The following is a 20,105-nucleotide window of genomic DNA, read 5'->3' on the forward strand; positions in this document are numbered from 1 at the left end:
TGTAGTTCATTTGCAGATGGACGGAAATACAGCAACAGGCCTGAAGTTAAACTAGTTAAAACCTTCTTGACCGCAACAAACAGCCTTGATGCGTCGGTAAGTACAACCTGCATAGACTCATTCAAGCATTAAATCAGTAATGAATGGCCTTTAAATGGATTTTAGTTTTCTAAAGGTCGTTTAGCGTCTCGTTTTGACGAGTCATTACATTTAAATGTTTAGTTTCATTAAGTATTTGTGTCTTTTTAATGATTAATGATTCATTTTTTACATATGTCACTAATGGATAGAATACAGGTAGGCTGCGCTAAGCTGGGCTGGTGAACATGGGGTTAAGTTTTCCTCCTCTGTCGTGCGTTTATCCCTCATAATGGGATGTGCCACCGAGTCGCTCTGCTGGTCTAAGCCACAGCAGGTCAACATATTCAGTGCAAGAGGCGGTGCAGCATGGGCTGAGCCTATTCGCGAGGAAGATGAGCTGTGGACTCGGTTGTGATTTCGTCGATGAGGAGCTGGTTTCGCTGATCACCGCACCGACATGGTGACAAGTGGATATTTATGGCTGAGAGGATCCACAGGCCACCGCGTGGATTAGCTGGTCACCGCATGGGTGTGTGTCGGCGTCCCGGACGGCTCCGTTTTCGTTCTCGCTCCGGGATCCGGCGATGCGCTCTTTGAAGGAAACTAGTTTCGCAGAGACATCCGGAAAACGCATCCATGCGCCACGGCCGCTTCGCATCCCGACATGCTTCTGACAAGACGAAGCCTGGCTTCAATGAGCTCCACGCGTGAGAAACCACGCACGCACATCGGCATGGGTGCGCCGAGACGGTTATTTCGCTATATTTTGCAGATGGGGCTGTGGTGCGCTGTTGTGCAATGAGACAATCGGGGATTATCAAATAGACTTTATTGATACACAACCCGACAATATGGCTGATCAGAGCAACATCCAGTCTGCCGCCTCCAAGAGTATTCGGCCCTTTAAATCCAGTGAAGAGTACCTGTATGCCATGAAGGAGGATCTGGCGGAATGGCTGAACACCCTGTATGACCTCGATATCACTGCGGACACCTTTATGGACGGGCTGGAGACGGGCTGTGCCCTCTGTCGGCACGCCAACAACGTGAATCGCGCCGCGCAAGACTATCAGCTGGAGCACCCAGAGGCTGCCCAGTCCATGAAGGTGCCATCTAAAGATGTTGTCTTTCAGTCGCGCAACGTTGTCTCCGGCTCGTTCCTGGCGCGGGATAACGTGTCCAATTTCATCAGCTGGTGCAGACAGGAGCTCTGGATCAAGGACGTACTCATGTTTGAGACCAACGACCTGGTGGAGAGGTGCAACGAGAAGAATTTTGTTCTGTGCCTCCTTGAGGTGGCGCGACGTGGATCCAAGTTTGGCATGTTGGCCCCGATGCTGATCCAGCTGGAGGAGGAGATCGAAGAGGAGATCCGGGACCAGGAGAGCCTGAGGATCGATGCCCAGGAGCCACCTGAGCGGAGCTCGCCGGGCAGGCGTTTCACTCGGAAGGAGAGCAGCCAGAGTGTGGAGAATGAAGAGGAACCTGATCCGGAGCCGTTCGTCTGGCAGCAGAAGAGAGTTTTATGTGACATGCGAAATTTGGATGAGTTGGTGAGTTTCTGGTGAAAAGATAAAACCACAATCCTGAACTTATAGGAGTCCAAAATGTGTCATTATGTCTGCATTATGATTCATACAAGTCGTCACAGACTTCTATAAAGATCTCACAGCTCACACAAGCTACTCATCACTAGGCCTAATTAACTGAATCAGTCAGTTTGCCAGAAGGTCCTGCACTCTGGATAAACATGACTCCAGTTTCCCAGGCTGCCCACACTCTGGTTTTGGTCTGAAGTAAATACCATCCAGTGTGTTTGTATCATGTGATGAACAATGTGACCCTCAGTAAAGCACAGAAATGTGTCAGAAGTGAAGCCCCTGTATGGAAATATCATGTCAGTGCTATGAAGAGGGCAGGCAGCTTACAGAGTGTGTGTGTGTGCATGTGCGTCTTTTCACGACTTTGGTCATGTGCTGTTAAATTCCAGCTCACCTGAAGGATCATTCTCTGTTGACACCCACACTTTGGGTTTCTGTCCCAGGAGAGCTCTGAAAACTCCCAGGTCAACATCTCCCCTTTATTCCTGACTCGTCAGTCTTTAGAAGAGGTCACCAGGGATGTGTGTGTGTGTGTTAATAACCCTCCTCCGTCTCTTTTAATTAGGTTTGTCTATTGGGAATAATCAATACTTCATGCTGTGGGTGAGGAAGTCTCTTAATCGTCTGCTCTTTTACCGCCACAGTTTTTGGCTGTTTCTTTCTGTTGCATTTCCTGTCCTGTGGAATTCAACAACAACCATCAGCTCTCGTCGTTTGTGTCATTAAACTTGTTGACCTTTGCCGGCGCCCGCTGAACATCAGCACATGAGAGAGACAAAGATCTTGTTAGGGCAAAGATAATGAGCAGATGGACACACCAGCGGAACATATGCTCAGGTTGCGTGTGTGTGGGGGGAGAAGTTCATATTTTTATGTTGCTGAAAGAACAACGTCACAGAAAGATGTGAGGGACATCAGGGAGTGAGGAAGGGAAACAGTCAGCTGTCACCCTGGTTAGACAGCAGAGTTGTTCTTGTGTGACCTCTGTGGACAGAAATAGGAGAGCATGAGGAGGAGGATGTGCTGTTTATGTCCAGGGCTGACGATTATATGAGCTGACTGTGTTTCAGGACAGAAAGCTACAGAGTGTAGACCTGTGTTTTCTGTCATGTACACTGACACGTCCAGGCGCGGGCATTGCATGCAGTGTCATCTGCTGGACAGGGGACGACAGATGTATTTGGCAGCCTTTGACTGATTTAGGATGTGGCATATCCAGTGTTCATGTGTCTGGTAAATAAAATCTCCTCCATCCTCCCAGTCGGCTCTTTAAAGCTGCCTACATGTATGCTGCAGAGCAATCCACATCAGCAACATTAGGCTCTGCAAACAAGAAAAAAATATTAAGATGAGAGAATATAATATGAAAATAGCATCGTCAAGCATCTTTGTGGACCATTTTTCATGTTGTGCTCCAGACTTACATACGAGACATATCCATTCATCCATCCGTCCATTATCTAGACCCACTTATTCTTATTTAAGGTCACAGGGATCTGCTGGAGCCTATTCCAGCTCTCGTTGGGTGAAAGGCAGGGGTACACCCTGGACAGGTCACCAGTATGTGAGACATATTTTCTCTATTACCTCTAAAGTTCCTGGACTGTAGTATATTTACCTAAAAATCAACATTTTTTTTGAAGTAGTTTGATCATTTTCTGCTCAGTCCGACACTCGATCTTCCATCAGTCAGTTTGTTTATTCTGTAGAACACTTGTGCACTTTTCTTTGTGTTTCTGTCTAATCTACTGGCCTAAAAAGAGTTTAGTGTCTCGTAATTACTGAAAACCTTCATTGCTAGTACACTTGAGTACTTGGCAGGGAGAGAGAGGAAAAAAGTTAAAAGGACTTAGTTTTACTGGTCCACAGCTGTGACACCAGATTGTGTCTGCTCTCGGTTATGGAGGCAGAGACGACTTTCGTGCCTCTGAGATAGACTGAGATGTTTAACTGGCTTTTTTTATGACTATTCTTTTCATTTTATTCACTAAATTTGTTTCATTACGTGTATCTGCCTCCTTGATGCTCATATCCAATCAAAACTCAAAAATGTGAGTTATACAGTGAATGTACGACCATTTTACGCATCAGAAAGTTTTATTACGTTAATTTTTGTGTCATTATTTGCAGTGTTTAAAATCCCAACACAAACTTTCAAAATCCTGTTGTACTATTTTAAAAAAGTATGGTCTTTGTTCCTTCTGCTGCTCAGTTGTGTCCCTGAACACAACAGCAAAGTGACTCAGTAAAGTGGTTGTGGTTGTGTCCCATCAGCTACCTGCTGTATTCAACAGGTATTTAGGCTTAAGGAAAGCTGCTCTCTGTGTGTTTGCAACACGCCCTTCTGTAAATACTCACCACCGTTGTGTCTCCCACTGATCTGCTGCTCCGTACGTTCTTACTCATCTCACAGTGGCACAACTTTCCACTGTAAACTTGAGGAAGTGGCCAGCAGCTCATTTCCTTGATTGTCGTTTGAGTCACTGATACTCAGAGTTCCTTAATTCCCATTTCTGGAGATGCATTTTCTCAGGAGTGGTAGAGACAGCAGCTTGGTTGCATTGCTGTAAACAGTATGTCCACCTAAAGTTGATCTTTCGATAAGGAGGTTTTCTTTCCAATTACTTCTAGCGAGGGATTATCACTTGTGACTTTGATTGAATCTGTACTTTTACCATATGCTGCGATGTGCCTAATGCAAAGGAAGCTTCCCACACAAATGACTTTTTTTTTTCTTTTTTCTTTTTTACAGATTTTCTCTTACATTAAGACAGTTGTAAAAACACAGTCGCTATACAAACTGACATAGGTTTCATAATTAAAATTGAACTGGTGCTCTCTTTATTGCCCACTCTAAATGTTTGCATGTTTACTGAATGCATACATATACGGTGCAATATGAGAGCTTATAAACAACAGACAGTATAGAAGCTTCACAGCCTTTGTTGCCTCCTTTAATCCCCATTTTTCCTTTATTCTCTTCACTCATAAACTGGTTGATGTCTCCTCTAACCCCGGGCTTCATCATTCAGCCCATGTTCAGTTCACACATGTGCAAGACTTCATTCCCATCCCCCACATCTGTCTCTGCTGGAGATGATAAAGCAAAGAGCAGGACAATGTGTCTTGTTGGTGCCATGGGAGAGATGAATAAATAGACTACCACTGTTGACAGCAAGGTAATCAAAGGCTGACATCTCAATCTTTGCAGCCGAGCAGAGGCCAAAGGTGACAAAGAGAGAAAACGTGGGTTTTATGCCTGTATGGCCACTCTGCTCTGTTAACCCTATGGTCCAGTTCATACATTCAGGGAATAACGAAAACATAGTAGATGACGGATAGTGTGCCTAGAGTGACTTTACTGTACACTCCGTTAAACCTGACTGCAATGGATGTTAGTCTGGGAGGGAGAGCTACAGTAGGGAGATTGGAAGGGAAAAGTAGGTCATCATGTTTAGCATTGGGTCACACTTGTACGCTTTGCTGAGAGAGCATGGCATCCTTTTAAAGGTTATTTTGCCTTACTGTGCATGTAGAAATGGCTGACTTTGCATTTGCATGTTGCCTGTTTTATGCCTTTATGGCATCAGCTGATCTTTTTTATTATAAGTGTCATTTCAGTAGGTGTCAGTCTGAACAGGTCTTTGTTTCTGTAAGCAGTCTGGTTATTTTCTGCACCTGCCTACTGTCTCTTCACGCTGGCCCCAGGTGGAGCCTCTCAAAATGAGTGATATTAATTCCTCTAATCTCTCGTAGTGAGAGTGCTGAGGCTTGCTGAGCCTCATCAAAACAAACCGGTAAATGTGTTAGACACTCACCTGATATTTAACTTCCTGCAGTGAGTGATTACATTGCAGTTTGACTCAAGCAGATAAATAATGGAGTAGTTCATCTTTGCAGCTCTTGATGTCCAATAGATTCCTATATCCTCCCAGCCCCCAGTAGGCTGTTTGTCATGTGGCCAGAAGAGAGGCATCGATTTTCAGAGAATGGTTTTCTTGAAGTGGAAGATGCATGCCCTGGCGCAAGGATGATTATAGTTTTAACCTTGATCAAACACACAAAACAGATTATGAAAGACAAAAATGTATGCAATTTTCTAAAATAACAATTTTTCACATCTATTTGCTTTGATACTGCACTAATATTTTCACAGTAAATGTTTAGTCAGAAGCTTAAGTGTAAAGAATGGAAACATGCCTCCTGGCTCTGTCCAAAGGTAAAAAAATACATCTGTCAGCTCCTCTGACACTCACTAATTATCAGACCATATCTGGTTTGTAAAAAAGAGGATTAGTTTTTTCATTCCTGGGTAAACAATGGAGACTGTAGGACGTTACTGCTTGAGGTGAAGGAATAGTCTTGCACATTATCCCTTGTAAAATGATAAACTGACATTTTAGCTCCAACTAAATATTTACTGTATTAAGGTGAATTAGCATATTTGCTAATGCATTTTTCATTTATGTTCGGTGCCAAAATATATAATTATCATCTGTATTCTTGTCAAGGAACGTTATTGGCATTAACTAACATATCTGACTCTGAGGTGTGTTTTTGCGTCTGGTCTCTGCTAGTCCTCTTGGACCAGCACGTAACCGCCCTCTAAATACTTGTATTTCCAAGATCTCTCCAGTTTGTCCCCTGAGGCTACAGGTCCAATACAAGTAGAAAACATCAGTATCGTCACTTTGCTTCACCCCCCCCACCCCCGGTTGTATAAAGAAGTAATTTATGCAGAGGAGGTTAGTCATTTTCTATGAGGTGTTGCATGGTTTCCTACAGAGGAGTTGTTTATGCAGGCTGTCAGAGCAGCAGTTTAAGAGGAGGGTAGACTCTGATAGTGAGCTCTATTCTGCGTGTGTTCACAGGCTACAGGAATGTGTACTTGTGGGTGGAGGAGCAATAACCCCTCAAATCCCAAATATCTCCATCCTGCAGGCGCCCCCTGTGGCCTAGTTTTCTTGTCTCTGATTGTGAGGTGTTTTTATATTGGGAAGTTTTTAGTCATTGTAGAAGATCCTCAGGGTACTCAAATAAATAAATAGTCATGATGTCATTAAAAAAAACTCACATTAAATGTACTGTGTGTGCTGTTTCATAAAATCTTGTTGTTTCCTAATTATCTTAGCACCATGTATTCTGTCATAAACCCCTGCCACTCTACAGTTGTCTCTAAGACAGCACTGAATTCAAATCCTGGAAACACCCTTGTGTAAATTCCTCTGGAGTGACTTGTTGTAATATTCAGTGTTTATTGTTGGAGTTTTGCAATAATTGTTCTTTGCATAGCAATTATAAAAAGGAACCAGTTGCAGCAGGCCAGCACACCTATGTTTGAAGTTTGTGGTTGCATACACCTTGTTGAGTCATGAGAAGAACACACAGTTAAAGAAACAGATGTTTGACTTCTCAATGTACACACGTCTTTTGTATCCCAGTTGAAAAGCTGAACCACGAATCTAAAACTATATTTCGTGTATTCACACAAGAACACCTAATAAATTCAGGCAACTCAGCAGTAAAACTATTTATTGTAGTGGAGGAATATTGGCAACCTTGTACATTCCTTTGTTATGATACCACTACAGTCTTAGTGCAGCGTGTTAGTCCACATTACACACGAGTAAAGAAAATGAGGGATAAAACCAGAACATCTTTATCTCCCCTCCTCCCATTTCCACTCTTCATCCTCAGGGATTTTTCAGCCCTTAGTCTCGGCCTATCTCCTCCATGAATGGCCCTTCAAATGCAGGCCAGGAAGGAAAGGAATGAGAAGATTGTTGACTCACACTGGGCAGATATGATGTGATCTGAGCTGTGGGATCACAAAAGCAGTGTGTACTGTATATATTTCTTTACATTACACCTCTTAGAGAAAAATCCAGCTACTCAAACCAAAAAGAATATCACAGTAGTCTCTTATTAATAAAAACATTTCTTTTTCTGTTCCTCTAAAAAGATCTCTGCATTCCTATCTCAAGATACATGAAGCAGATTCCCAGTAGAGGGGCATGTTCTGGATTGTTCAGTCACTGTTCCCTTTTCTTTCAAACATCTGCAGCTATTGCCGAAAGCGTCTCTCATGTGACCAGCATACATCCATAATTCATCCTTCAGTTTTTAGCTGTGTCCCAGCTCCACTTCCGCATGTTTCCTGTGTGACCTTGTTTTGCTCCTCCTTGTCTATCCCAGTCTGCAGTGTATGATAGTGTGTGTGTTTTGGTTTCGGCGTGTGTCCGACCGTACCCAGTGTTGACACAGCGAAGACATGGGAAGTGCACACATTTCATATCAATGTTTCAGCAGAGTAAATACTTCAACTGTCCAGGCTGCAATTGACTGGGTTCTTATCAAAACCCAAAGTCTGACAGTGTATCCTGCTCAGTGAGGATATGAGAGCCCTTCACCTTCTCTCTGGAGGAAAAAGTTATGACTTCAGCTGAACAGTTTTTTGGGGAAAGAGAAAGGCTTTACTATAGCAAGAAAGAAAAAAAGAAGGCGAACTGTACAGTTAAAAAGGGAAGGGTAAGGTTATGTGTCTGTCTGTTGCCATAGCAATCTTTCCATTAACTCACTGACTGGGGTTTTTCCAAACAAGCCTCGTCCACCTACTGACAGAATGAAAGACGGGGAGAAAAAGAGAGGGAGCTGGCAGAAGTAGAAATGTAAGCGAAACAAAGAAAGGCAAACATGGGTCTGGTCAGCTCGTGTACAGAGCAAAAATAAAGGATGGTAAAGGACAAAGAAGAAGAGAGAGGAAAGGAAGGAAAAAGGCTCGACAAAGGCAGGTGAGAGGGAGAACAGAGGGGCAGGTGAGATGCTGAGGCTTAGCACTGATGCCTCCCTCTTTAATTTGCATGGGATAGGACGAAGGGTACAATTTCAAGATAATCACAAGGTGACGCCCCTTTGAATGCGTGTAGGTGTTGTAGTTCAAGCACACAAACCAGCACACTGTATGTACTAAGCTCTGTATACCTGAAGTTTTCCTCTATCGCAGCATTTAATCACTTTAATATCAATATAATACAAGCTTGCTCTTTGTAAAAGCTGCCCTTGCACACACAATTATGAAGCACTTATTTCTCTCTCCCATGACCACTTCTTTACTTTCTCTCCCTCCCATTCGACAAGTGCACACACGCCTTTGTCTGAGAGAGTCGCCAAGAAAAACATCAAAGTTGTCCAATCATGTGAGAGCCCAGTTCTTTGCAACACAGGCAGCTCTTGCTCCACCCTGCAGTTGTCTCTGACTCCGGTTGCCTAATAAGCACCCCCAGCCGCAGCAAGGGCACCGGCTCCCAATTCAAAACCCAGCTGGCAGCACAGGCCTGCTGACATCATCACCACCGCCAGTCTGGTTTCTGACCTCTTTCTCTCCTCAATTTGGGACGTCAGAGGCACAAACATTGCAATGTGACAGCCAGCAAGAGAGGGTATTCGTTAGAACGACCACATTTTCATTTTTGGGCTTTTGTGACACTTGCGGTGCCAAAATGATCTGGAGAGCTGAGATGAGGCAGGGCTTTTAATGTGGTAAAAGAGCAGGGTGGGGCACTTCACCACCCAGTAGGTGCAGTAAAACTGCCAGGAAGATGACACACACATTCCCTCCTAGCGGCCAAGACTGATAATTTCTCACAGTGACACATATAGTGCTCAGGACGAGCAGCACTTTGGTCTTACAAATATGTGACTAAATATGACCTCAGTGCTGGCACTGACCTGAAGAACAGGAAGGGATCACTCGCAGGTTCCTCTCGGATGCATGTGTCATGTTTGTGTGCTCTGAGTGTTAAAATGCTTTTTTTTTTTTTTTTTGTTCTCCTCAGGTGCGTGAGATTCTGGGTCAGTGTTCCTGTCCAGCTCAGTTTCCTATGATCAAGGTGTCGGAGGGGAAGTACAAAGTGGGAGACTCCAGCGCACTGATCTTTATAAGGGTGAGTCCTCATCTCCAGAAACCTTAACATCAAACAGGATCACTTGCCACTGTGTGTGCTTTACTTTTTATGGGCTGCGATTAATAATAATATGTCATTTTGTCTGATCTTATATTTATGAGTAATATCTGTACAGTTATCAGAACAACATAAATAAAGATTTTCTCCAGCTACTCTGGTTTCCTCCCACAGTCCAAAAACATGTATGTCAGGCTGATTGGTGACTCTAAATTGCCCATAGGAGTGAGTGTGAGTGTGTGAGGTTGTTTGTCTCTATGTGGCCCTGTGATGGACTGGTGACCTGTCCAGGGTGTACCCCTGCCTTTCACCCAAAGAGAGCTGGGATAGGCTCCAGCTGATCCCTGTGACCATAGTTAAGAATAAGCAGGTTTAGATGGATGTATGGATGGAATAAGAAACATACTGTGTAACTGACCAGTCTTTTGTGTTACGCTGCTATCCTTTGTACTGATATTGCTGTGTTTCCACTTTACTTCTGTGAGCTTAAGATTATCATAAAAAGCCAAGTTGCTGAAAACCAAATTAACCTTTAATTCTGATGTATGTGTTCAGCTACATGTATGTACAGTCAGCTACTGTGGCACATGCACAGAAGACTGTGAGGCCTGCAGTAATTTCATGGAACCATACAGTGCTGACATATGGCGTCATATGTTGTTTCAGGAAGAAAAAGGTTATGTATAGTAGCTACAGATAAACTACTTGGCTGCATAAAAGCCATTGAACTGTACAGTGTATGTAACAGAATTGTGATTTTCCTCTTTCATGTGAGTGTTTACAAATGGCCTCCGTCGGGTCCACTCCCAAGACTCTACATTTTCCACTGAGACACAAATAGATGTTTTAGGTCATTTCCTGGGTTTGTCCTTATCTGAGCTGTAGCTTGTTTCTGTTAGACTGTTTGTCTCAGTTTCAGTTTAAGAGCTGCCACTGTACTCACATCAGGCCTCAGAGGACTGGGCAGGAAGGCTGGCTGACACCAAGGATCGACCTAAAATAAGGATCGACCTAAAATGTACTGCAGCTAGATTAATGGACTCTTTGGATGATGTTGCCTATATCTACAGGCTCGGGATGCCTGGCTGCAGTCAATATTTTTTGACTTTTAGTGGCACCACTTTGTCCAGACAGGGAAACACTATACACCCCTATCCTTTTTTACATCTCTATAGAGTGAGCTGTATATATATTCAAAAGCTAAGTCTTTTAAATATGTGTAGTACCTGTGTGTGTGTGTGTGCGCGCGCGTGTGTGTGTGCACATGAGTGGATGGGAGTCACTGGCTTGTCAGATTTGCTCTCTTCATGCTGTCTCCACCCTCTCGTTATTCCTCACTGAGGATGACAGTGATTATGCATATGCCTAAGCAGCTACAAGTGCACCCAACACACTCCCCTTATTCTTCAGAGGGCAGGAAGTGGGTAGTCACTTTAAAAGCCAGCAAACCCCTATTCAGCTGCCAAAGCTGTGACAAGGATCTTGGGCTGAAGTGGAGAAAGCAAAAGGGCAAATGGGCCTTATGAACAGAAGGGGGAGTTAATAAGGCGTCTTTGTCTCCAGGGAGGTTGCTCCTTGAAGAGGGGAGATGACTTTAGACATGGGGGAACAACAGCTGAAGTCAACCATGAGCTTAATTTTTGAACTCACCAGCAAGATTTAACAAGAAATTGGTCCAACACGCGCACATCATGATAAAAAGACAAGAAGCCTCTCTGTTCACTGTTGCCATAGAAACAAGGACTGGGTCTCTCTACACCAGTGAAGACGGTTATGGCCCTTCAGTGGTTTAGAAAATTGGCAGCTGAGCCACAGATCTGAAGTAGAACATGGTCCCAAAACATCTATTCAGCCTCAACAAAGTCCCTAGTGGTTCTGCAGCATAATGTGTAAAATATAAAATGAGCAACAAGCTTCCTGGATATGGAAACAAGTGATACAGAATGAAATAAAGCAAAGATTTAATCATTTTAATCATACAAGTGTATATATTCTCATTTTGGTAATCTAGTTTCTGATTGTGCTGCAAATTCAGAGCCAAAAATAAGTTGGGTGACTGTGAAAGCAGTGTAATGTAATACACAGCTGCTACTGTAATTTTGTTATCTTTAGTCACCACTATAATGTTTAATATTTACATGTATGATGATTTCTGCTATGTCTGTGATTTCATATTTTGTGTTCCAACATTGCATATCATACAAAATAGGGATTCACAAACACTGAATTAAATTAGCTGACTGCTGTCTGGAAATTAGTACTGTTCAAGATCTTTTTCTGAACCTAGAGCATTTTCTTTATAGTCACACAGTCATCACATTGCAATTTGACATTTGTTTATTATTTGGTTTCCCAAGAGCTTTTACCATCATAGCAGCTACTCCCCCACAGTCAAAAACGATATCAAGTTCATCCCCTAAAGACATGAAGCCATGGTGTTATATGTCACAGCAGCTGTAATATTCTGTAAACAATACAAAAACTAAAATAAGTGATTCTGCTAGTGATTGCAATGCTACATCACACAAACAGTCAACCTGTTACTGACATATAGCCAATGCAGTGGAGAGTAAGCAGTTTATGGTCTCAGGTCTGATAGAGATGAGCAGATCAGCTGTTTTGACAGATTTGATGTAGCAAGGCAGATAAAAAGTGTTGTTGTGGATTGGCAGGGATTGTATTAGGGATAAGGTGGGGTCAGGCTTGGATGCATAGACCATGTTCAGAGAACCAGAGATGAGAAACCATGCCGCATGTGATCTGGCAGATATAAACTCTGTGCCAGCCCTCACAGTTTTACGATTATGGCTTTGCCTCGCCCTCCCTAACTGAGAGACACAGCACAACGTTGAGAACATGTGGCTGGCAGACATTATTACACAACCCAAGGCATTGGATCCATCCAAGAGGCTGTCGCATCAGGCAAAGTGTCCTGCTTCAGCGAGGTCAGATTCTGCCTCGAGGAGAGGAGACTTTTTGGTCTGATGTTGTGGATGTGTGGGCCTCAAAGAGCGAAGGACAGTAGGAGGTAACTTATCCACCAATCCCCCCTCCACTATGGCTATCTAGGCGCCCACTACTTTCTGCCCTTCTCCCTGGTAGCTGAAATCTCATCTGAGGAGCAGAGAGAACAGCAGGGGTGGGTTGTTACCATGCAAACTCACCCTGCTCGCCTCTGAATCCAAGGAGAAGCCAGTTAAAAAAGGGTCTTTCACAGCACTTTATTATGCTACTGTACTCTGTTTATTGTGAATTAGCATGGCAATGAACAGCCCTGATAATGGCAGCAGCTGGGGGTGATACCATAGAAAGAAGGCTTGTGGAGGAGGGAGAAGCAAGGGGCACAGGCAGGGGTGCATCTAAATGTTACATAACACTGAGGGCCAGCCAGCTTTCAGTAAGCTGCCCCAATAGTGAAATTTGCATATCTATTGACTCGTGCAGTGTGTGTGGTGGTGCAGTACACGGAAAGATTCATCCATTTTATGTCCATGAATAAGTGTACATTGCTTTTTGTTCATGTATTGAAGCACTGGTTTTGTTTTTCCTCCCTCAGGTCCTGCGTACTCATGTGATGGTGCGTGTTGGAGGGGGCTGGGACACATTAGAGCACTATTTGGACAAGCATGACCCATGCCGCTGTGCTGCTTTTGGTGAGGTCACTTCCTATTCCCTATCAGCCCTATAAGAAAAAAACTCATTGTTCTTTCTCAGTATTGCATAATTCATAATAAATTTAATATTACAAACAAATTATTCACATCTGATGTACCATTATCAGACAAGTAGACGCTGTGGAGGCCAGCAGTGTTGACAAACTGTTAGTCATTTAGTCCTAGTAGACTAATAACCACAATCGGTGCATCACATTTTTGCTGTTGAAAAAATTGTTTGATGTCATATTGAGCCACGACCAATATTACAACCAGCCGATACATTTAGGCCTATTCATGTTTGTAATAAAAAAACACATGCTCACTGTGTATGGCAGCTCAGCTCAACACACTGACTTTTACACACTTAGTCAGTGGACACCTGCTTTAACTGTTCAGTATTTGTGTCACCTTCATTGACAGCACAGTGGTACATAGCTGTGCTGGGTGAAACACTGCTGCTGCAGTACTGATATCGTGGACTGTCTGGTCTGAACAGCTGACACTAGCTGAAGTCATAAATGCTGTTGCATTTCTAAGGCCACAAGAGGCCGAGCTTATGAACGTATAATATTAAGTGATTATAGAACCAGGCCTTCTGTGTTCTATTAATATTCGCCTTAAGCGTTGGATCATCAGCATTTCTCTGTTTAGCTCATTTGATGTCTAAGTGTCCATCTCTGACCAAGGGAAGCAGCAACAGCATTTTATCTGAGGTCCAACAGCTTGAAGGCATTCATGTGGTTGGCTGTCATGTACTTCTGGACCTCTAAATGACTATTTCTGGTGATTGAACAGGCTACCTCACAATATTGGTCAGTTTTAAAACATTTGTTATCGATCTCTCTCTCTGTCCACAGCCCACCGCTACCACCAAACTAAAGCCAGTGCCCAAGGTCAGGGAGCCCAGAGCAAATCCTCGAGTGCCCACTCCTCCCGCTCCACTAGCCCAGGTCCACACTGGCGAAATGATGGCATTGCACCTTACAAACCTGCTGACAGGCGCTCCCTGGAGGCCTCCTCTGCTCCATGTGCCTCTTCATCCTCCACGCGGCCAAGCCGATCTCAGAACCATTCTGTCCCCATCGAGCTTGACTCTGGTGTAGCCCGTGGTCTACTACCGCGGCTGCCACGAGACCGCTCAGAACCCCGCCCCTTTAATCCTCTCAGGTGGGTGTGTGTGTCTACACAAACATGCAGATAAGTATGTGGATAAGTGTGATTCCATCATAAGAAATTAATCTCTAACAGTTAGCCTAGCAGGGCATGCTCAGTTTATGCTGCTGGCACTTTTGTGCCCACAGATGGGTGGGCAGCAAGGGCACATACAACAAATACATATGCCAGAAATCCACAGATTAGACCAGAGCAGATTTGTCTAATCTCAGGTGACATTGCCCTGATAAATCCATCTCCACCCTACAGCACCTCCTAGTGGCTGCAAGATAGACCAGATGTTTGATCAGCTCATCCTCAACCTCATGTTTCTTCTGCTTTGTTCAGTTAACTAGACTATCCACCGTCTTTCATGGGGGATTCTGTGAGGGCTGTTGTTCAAGTCTTACTTCTCTTGCCATGGCAAACAGATGAAATGAAACCACACTTCAGTCGTCTCTGGTACATTTCTGAATGTGAATAACTGGGTAGTGGGCAGGCTGGTGGAATCGGAGCCAGAGTATTGCCATGTTAAAACTGCTGGAGACAGCTTTGTATCCCACAATATGATCTGGTCATGCCCTTCATGAAGCTAGTAGAAAATTCAGTTGGTGACATACTTTTCCTGTACGTTAGATTACGAAGGCGCTAGCACAATGAGAGGTTGAATGGTGGTTTACTTTGGCTTCTAGCCAAAGTGTGTCTCATTGAGCGATGGCTCAGACCAGACGTCAAGGCAACAGCTCATTCTAATTAACCCTTTGTGGGTGGGTCATCCCCTTTCAAGAGACTAGATAAAGACTAATCTGACAACTGTCCTTAGACAGCTGTTCATAGCTGGAGAAGTAGGTCAGCAGGTGGGCTCTGAATGGCAAATGAACATGCCTAAAGATGCAAATCTAATTTCTGAGGATAACTTTAGAACGCTGTTGTAATAAAACTCAACTTGTATTCTAGGTGACAACAAAACTGTACTTTCCACCACCAAGATTCAAAACACAGGACTATAATGTGTGGTGTGTTGGTATTTTATTACACGGACTCTAAACAATAACTTTTTTTCTGCACCTTAAACGTTTTTGTTATTTTAAATGGTATAAAACAGATTAATATGCTCCATCATGGTAAGTTGAAAAACAGACCCAATGACTAACTATATGTAAAATGATCCATGTCAGGAGACAAGGAATACAACAGCCTCAGTCTTTAAATATCCCATTTACAGTGCACAATGTATTGATTGGTATTCATCACATCTATCGAGATTTGTTCTTCCTGTAAGTGAACTCTGTGAGCTGATTATATGGTTAAACCTGATGGTCCTGGTGGAGCGGTGTCTGGTTGGAAAAGAGCAGTGCTGTGTGTTGGGACCTCTAATCCTGCCCCCACTTGTTCTCATCTTCCCTGTAATCCCCCTGGCTGTCACTGCCCACTGTTCCAAGAAACACTGAGCATTAGGTCTGAAACACTGTCTGCGTGAAGCATAAGCAGATATTCATAAATGCTTACAAATCTTCAGCATTGCTTTTTACATATCACCATAACATGAAGGCAGATAATAGTTAAAATAAACCTGTTGCAACCTTGTGCGACCTGTGTCAGATGTAATATGTTGCCTGTGTAAATTTGAACAGACAACCTCTTAATGTTTTCTGTTAAGTATGTACATTATTATAAACACAAATTACTCTTTGACTCCTCTCCTACTGCAGGAATAAGGAGACAATGTTGCCTGTGACAAGACGTCTGTCTGGAGACAGCGACTCCTCTACGGCCTCCTCTAAGGGAGGAGGAGTAGGGGGACGGTACTCTCATGGTGGTCCCTCACGGCGCTCTGGTGAAGAAGTAGTCCTGCTTGTCAACCGCAAGGAGGGGAAGCATATGATTGAGAGGCCTGGAGCTGGAAGTCAGACCCCATCCCTGCATGGGCGTCCCTCACTGCCACGTGCACGCAGCCAATCTCGGGAGCGTCCTGCACAGGCTCCGATACTCAAACCCAACCCACCACAAGGATCCTTTGATAGTGCAAGGACATCTCGGACAGAAAGGGGCCGCTCCGTTGGAAACGAGGGCCCAAGGAGACTCCATGTACCACGTTCACACAGCCAGGGTAAGTTACCTAGTCGTACCCGGCTCAGTGATGCCAGCCCGGGACCCTCTCCCGGCTACAGAGAACCACCCTCATCTTTAGATAGACGAGAGGAGCTTCGGGGCAAACAGATGCCCCCATCCTCTCCCAGACTAGGTTGTGGGCTCACTAAGAGGCAGTCATCCTCATGTTCTAACTCACCCATTAAAGGGGTCCAGAATAACAACAGCAGCCCCAGCAAGAAGATTACAGCTACTCCCAGACCTCCTGCTCCTCGCTCACCCTCCATAGGAAAAGGCAGACTGCTGCCACCAGTCACCTCAGGAGGTCGACGTTCACCGCACTCATCTCCTCGCAACTCTCACCATCATGTTGCTCGCTCTCTCCGAACTGCACAGGCCCCTCGCCCCTCTGGGCAAGTCCAACATAAGAAGTGGTCTGGCTTGGAACGTCAGGAGCCTGAGGAGGAAGAACTTGACTTTGGTTTCCAGATGCTCCCAATATTAGATCCCCAGAGGGAGCAGGAACTGTATCGCAGCTTTGAAGCTGAGTTTTTGGCCAACACACAGCAGGCTAAAGGAGTGTCCAATAAATCTCCAGGAAAAGTGACCTTGAAGGGAGCTGGGACACATTCAGTGCCAACACTCGCTGATCCTAATGTCACTGACTCTGCCTATTCCTCTTCTAACTCCTCCAGCTCCTCCCTAAATGTGGGGGCAAAGATAGGAACTCTGCCTGACCTCAGAGAATCTAAGAGAACTAATCTGCGTCATTTATCACTGGAGGACCCCTTAAATATACTTTATGGACACAATTTTGGTGGCCCACATAGCTTTGGTCAGGCAGAGCCTGAACACTGGGGGGAGTGTGGAGGGGGGCTTAAGAAGCTCCCAGCCATCTCTAGCTCTATAGAGGAGAGGGAACATTCATCTTGTCTCCCTGGCCGTGGAGACACAGATTCAGACAATGTAATGCATCATGTCTCTTCACAACCTACTTTCCACTGTAAGAATATGAATGGAGACCATGGGGGTTTTCCTGCTAGAGAGGGGCTGACAGGTCAGCACAGTGAACTGCACTGGGACACTGGGCCTGAAGGAGATGTTCCTCTGGAGAACCACCAGCCGAACTTACCTTATGACTTGGAAAATGGTGACGGGAGTGATAACCTTCCACGTACTGAGGCTTGTCTGTCACCACTACATCTTCCCCCTTCTGAGGACTGCTCCTTCCAGGATTCCTCAAGTGAAAACTCTTCCATGTGCTTCAGCTTGAGTGAATCGCGCTCTGAGTCCCCACCACCATCATCACCCCTGGCCAACGGGGACACCGATGGGGGGGTTCTGCAGAATAAGAAAGGACATAAGAAGGCAGACAGGGTAGCCCCTATCTCTAAGTACAAACTGAATACCAGAATCAGGCCTCGTACTGATAACAGGCCAGACAACAGCCCGTCACGTATCCCCACCCCAGTTAGCTACAGAGACCTGCAGGCTCACGACTCTCTTTCCCCATGCCACACCCCACCGCTGTCCCCTCAGAGCTCCCATTCTGCAAGTCGTCCAGCCACATGTAAGAGCCTGCACCAGGCTTTCTCAGATAGGATTCACCCTCAGTCACGTTCCTCAGTCATGGGCAACAAAGATTGCTCCTACCCTGGAGAGTCAGGGAGCCTGGACACTGAAGCTTGGATGTAGCACAAAACTGATGGGTATGACACAGGAGTTTGTTGTCATGCACTTTGACTACTGTGTAAAAAAAAAAAAAAAAAGACTTTAGACTGGGCTTTAGACTGTTTCCCTTGCATGTCAAATACACCTTCTTTTTCACGTTGCTTCTCCCCTGAATAACTGCAGGGGTTCACATGGCTTTTATTTTGCACTTAAGCCAAATTATTTATTACCAAAGGAATGGTCTTTTTTTTTCTTGCTTTTACTGTATTTTAAATGTGTGCATGGTGATGCTTTTGCCAATCATATGGTGTGTTTTTGTGAAATTCCCATGGTTAATACAGACAGATAGAGAGAGAGCATATGTACTGCCATGTGCCCCACTAAGGGGCATGGTAAAGTGCCAGGGATTTAAAGCTGTAACTCTGTCAACACTAAGCACTAACCTTTAGTCAAATGAATTGGCTCCCTCTTGTGGTTTGCCATAGCACTTCTGCTTGCCTTGATGGTAAAAATACTGGTCTGGTGACTGATATTTTCAGTCTGAACAGTCTTCACATATGAATCATTATACTCATACTTACAAAATACTGATAGGTAACATTGACATAAAACACCCAAATCATTCTTGTGACTTTTTGAACACTACATAGGCTACTAATCTCTGTACAGTCATCTGATTTAATTCAACTATGATGTCGACTCAGAATCAATTGGTGTTTTCAACATAGATTTCTGTTTTTTTCAAATGTTTAATGTGTAACAGGTTTTAAAGATTATGTTTAATGCAGTAAAACATTTTAACTTCTAGGTTTAAGTGGATTAAGTGTAAACATTTTTTTAAAGTTGAGGTTCTATTACTAGTTCTGTTACTTTACCGTCATTGTCACTGAAAACAGAAATGTTGAGCATTCTTCCTCTGACCAAACTGTGCTCGGGGATGTAATGCTAAACATACATGTGCAGACAGCAAATGCTTAAGAGAATGAATGTGTAAATACATGTTGATGTGCTCACTGTGAGATGTGGGTATTGTGTATATAAAAATGCGTTGAATATATAGTTTAATGTACATATTCATTGGATTAAGTTCTGTGCTGCCTTAGCTATGCAACATTGGTGTTGGAAATGCCTTGACAATTCCCTTTGCCTTAAAATTTATTCATTTAGTTTTTTTGTTTTTTTTTGAATGTTTTTGCTCAGTGTCACTAAGATGTATTTGGTAACACTACATTGCCATCATTATCTGTTAATGATAATAGAAAATGGAGAGTTTGGGTGTGAATGTGTAAGGAAGTGATGAACATTGCCAATTTAAATTCTAAATAATATTTGTGGGTGTACAATACGTGGTGAAGATATATAATTTATTGCTTCTGAGTCCAACTACTTGTGAAACACAAGAGGCCAGATAGCTGTTTAGGAGGCTGATTTCAAATACATGGCACAATGTATAGTGACATCTAGTGGGTAAAGAAAGACATTTTATTTACAGTAAATAGCTGCTGTCTTTTTTTAACACAATACCCTTCTGTACTTTTGGAACAAGATGTTCTGGTACTGATTTGAGCCAACAGAGCCAATGACAATGGTATGATAAGGTGAAATTTGATCGAAGAAGAACGACTTTGCCTTGAGTGTCTGCATGTGTGCAGCAGTGCATGAATAGTAGTTTCTGTAACCAAATATTAAGGTTCTCTTGTGAAGCTCTTGCAATTGTCAACAATATGAGAGCTCAGACTCCAGCTGCTGTGCTTCTGTTTGTGGTATTTTAACAGATGTGGACTTTTTAAAATAGATTTGAAAGTGTAAAAGAGGGAATTGTAGTGTCAGTATCATGCAGAAACCCCATTATCTCCAAAAAGGTCTCATCTGTTAAGAATTATTGGTGGAAA

At 43.8% G+C, this 20,105-nt stretch overlaps 1 protein-coding gene across 1 annotated transcript; it reads left to right on the top strand.

The window, feature by feature from the left end:
- The first annotated feature begins 384 nt into the window (after positions 1-384).
- On the top strand, positions 385-20,105 carry gas2l1 (growth arrest-specific 2 like 1). The gene is made up of 5 exons (XM_026321831.2): positions 385-1,634; positions 9,518-9,625; positions 13,200-13,296; positions 14,157-14,466; positions 16,164-20,105. Exons 1-5 carry the CDS (start codon positions 933-935, stop codon positions 18,235-18,237), a joined length of 3,291 nt encoding a protein of 1,096 aa, XP_026177616.1. The 5' UTR covers positions 385-932; the 3' UTR covers positions 18,238-20,105.

This window comes from Mastacembelus armatus, chromosome 9 (assembly GCF_900324485.2).
Source record: "Mastacembelus armatus chromosome 9, fMasArm1.2, whole genome shotgun sequence".
Lineage (NCBI taxonomy): Eukaryota > Metazoa > Chordata > Actinopteri > Synbranchiformes > Mastacembelidae > Mastacembelus > Mastacembelus armatus.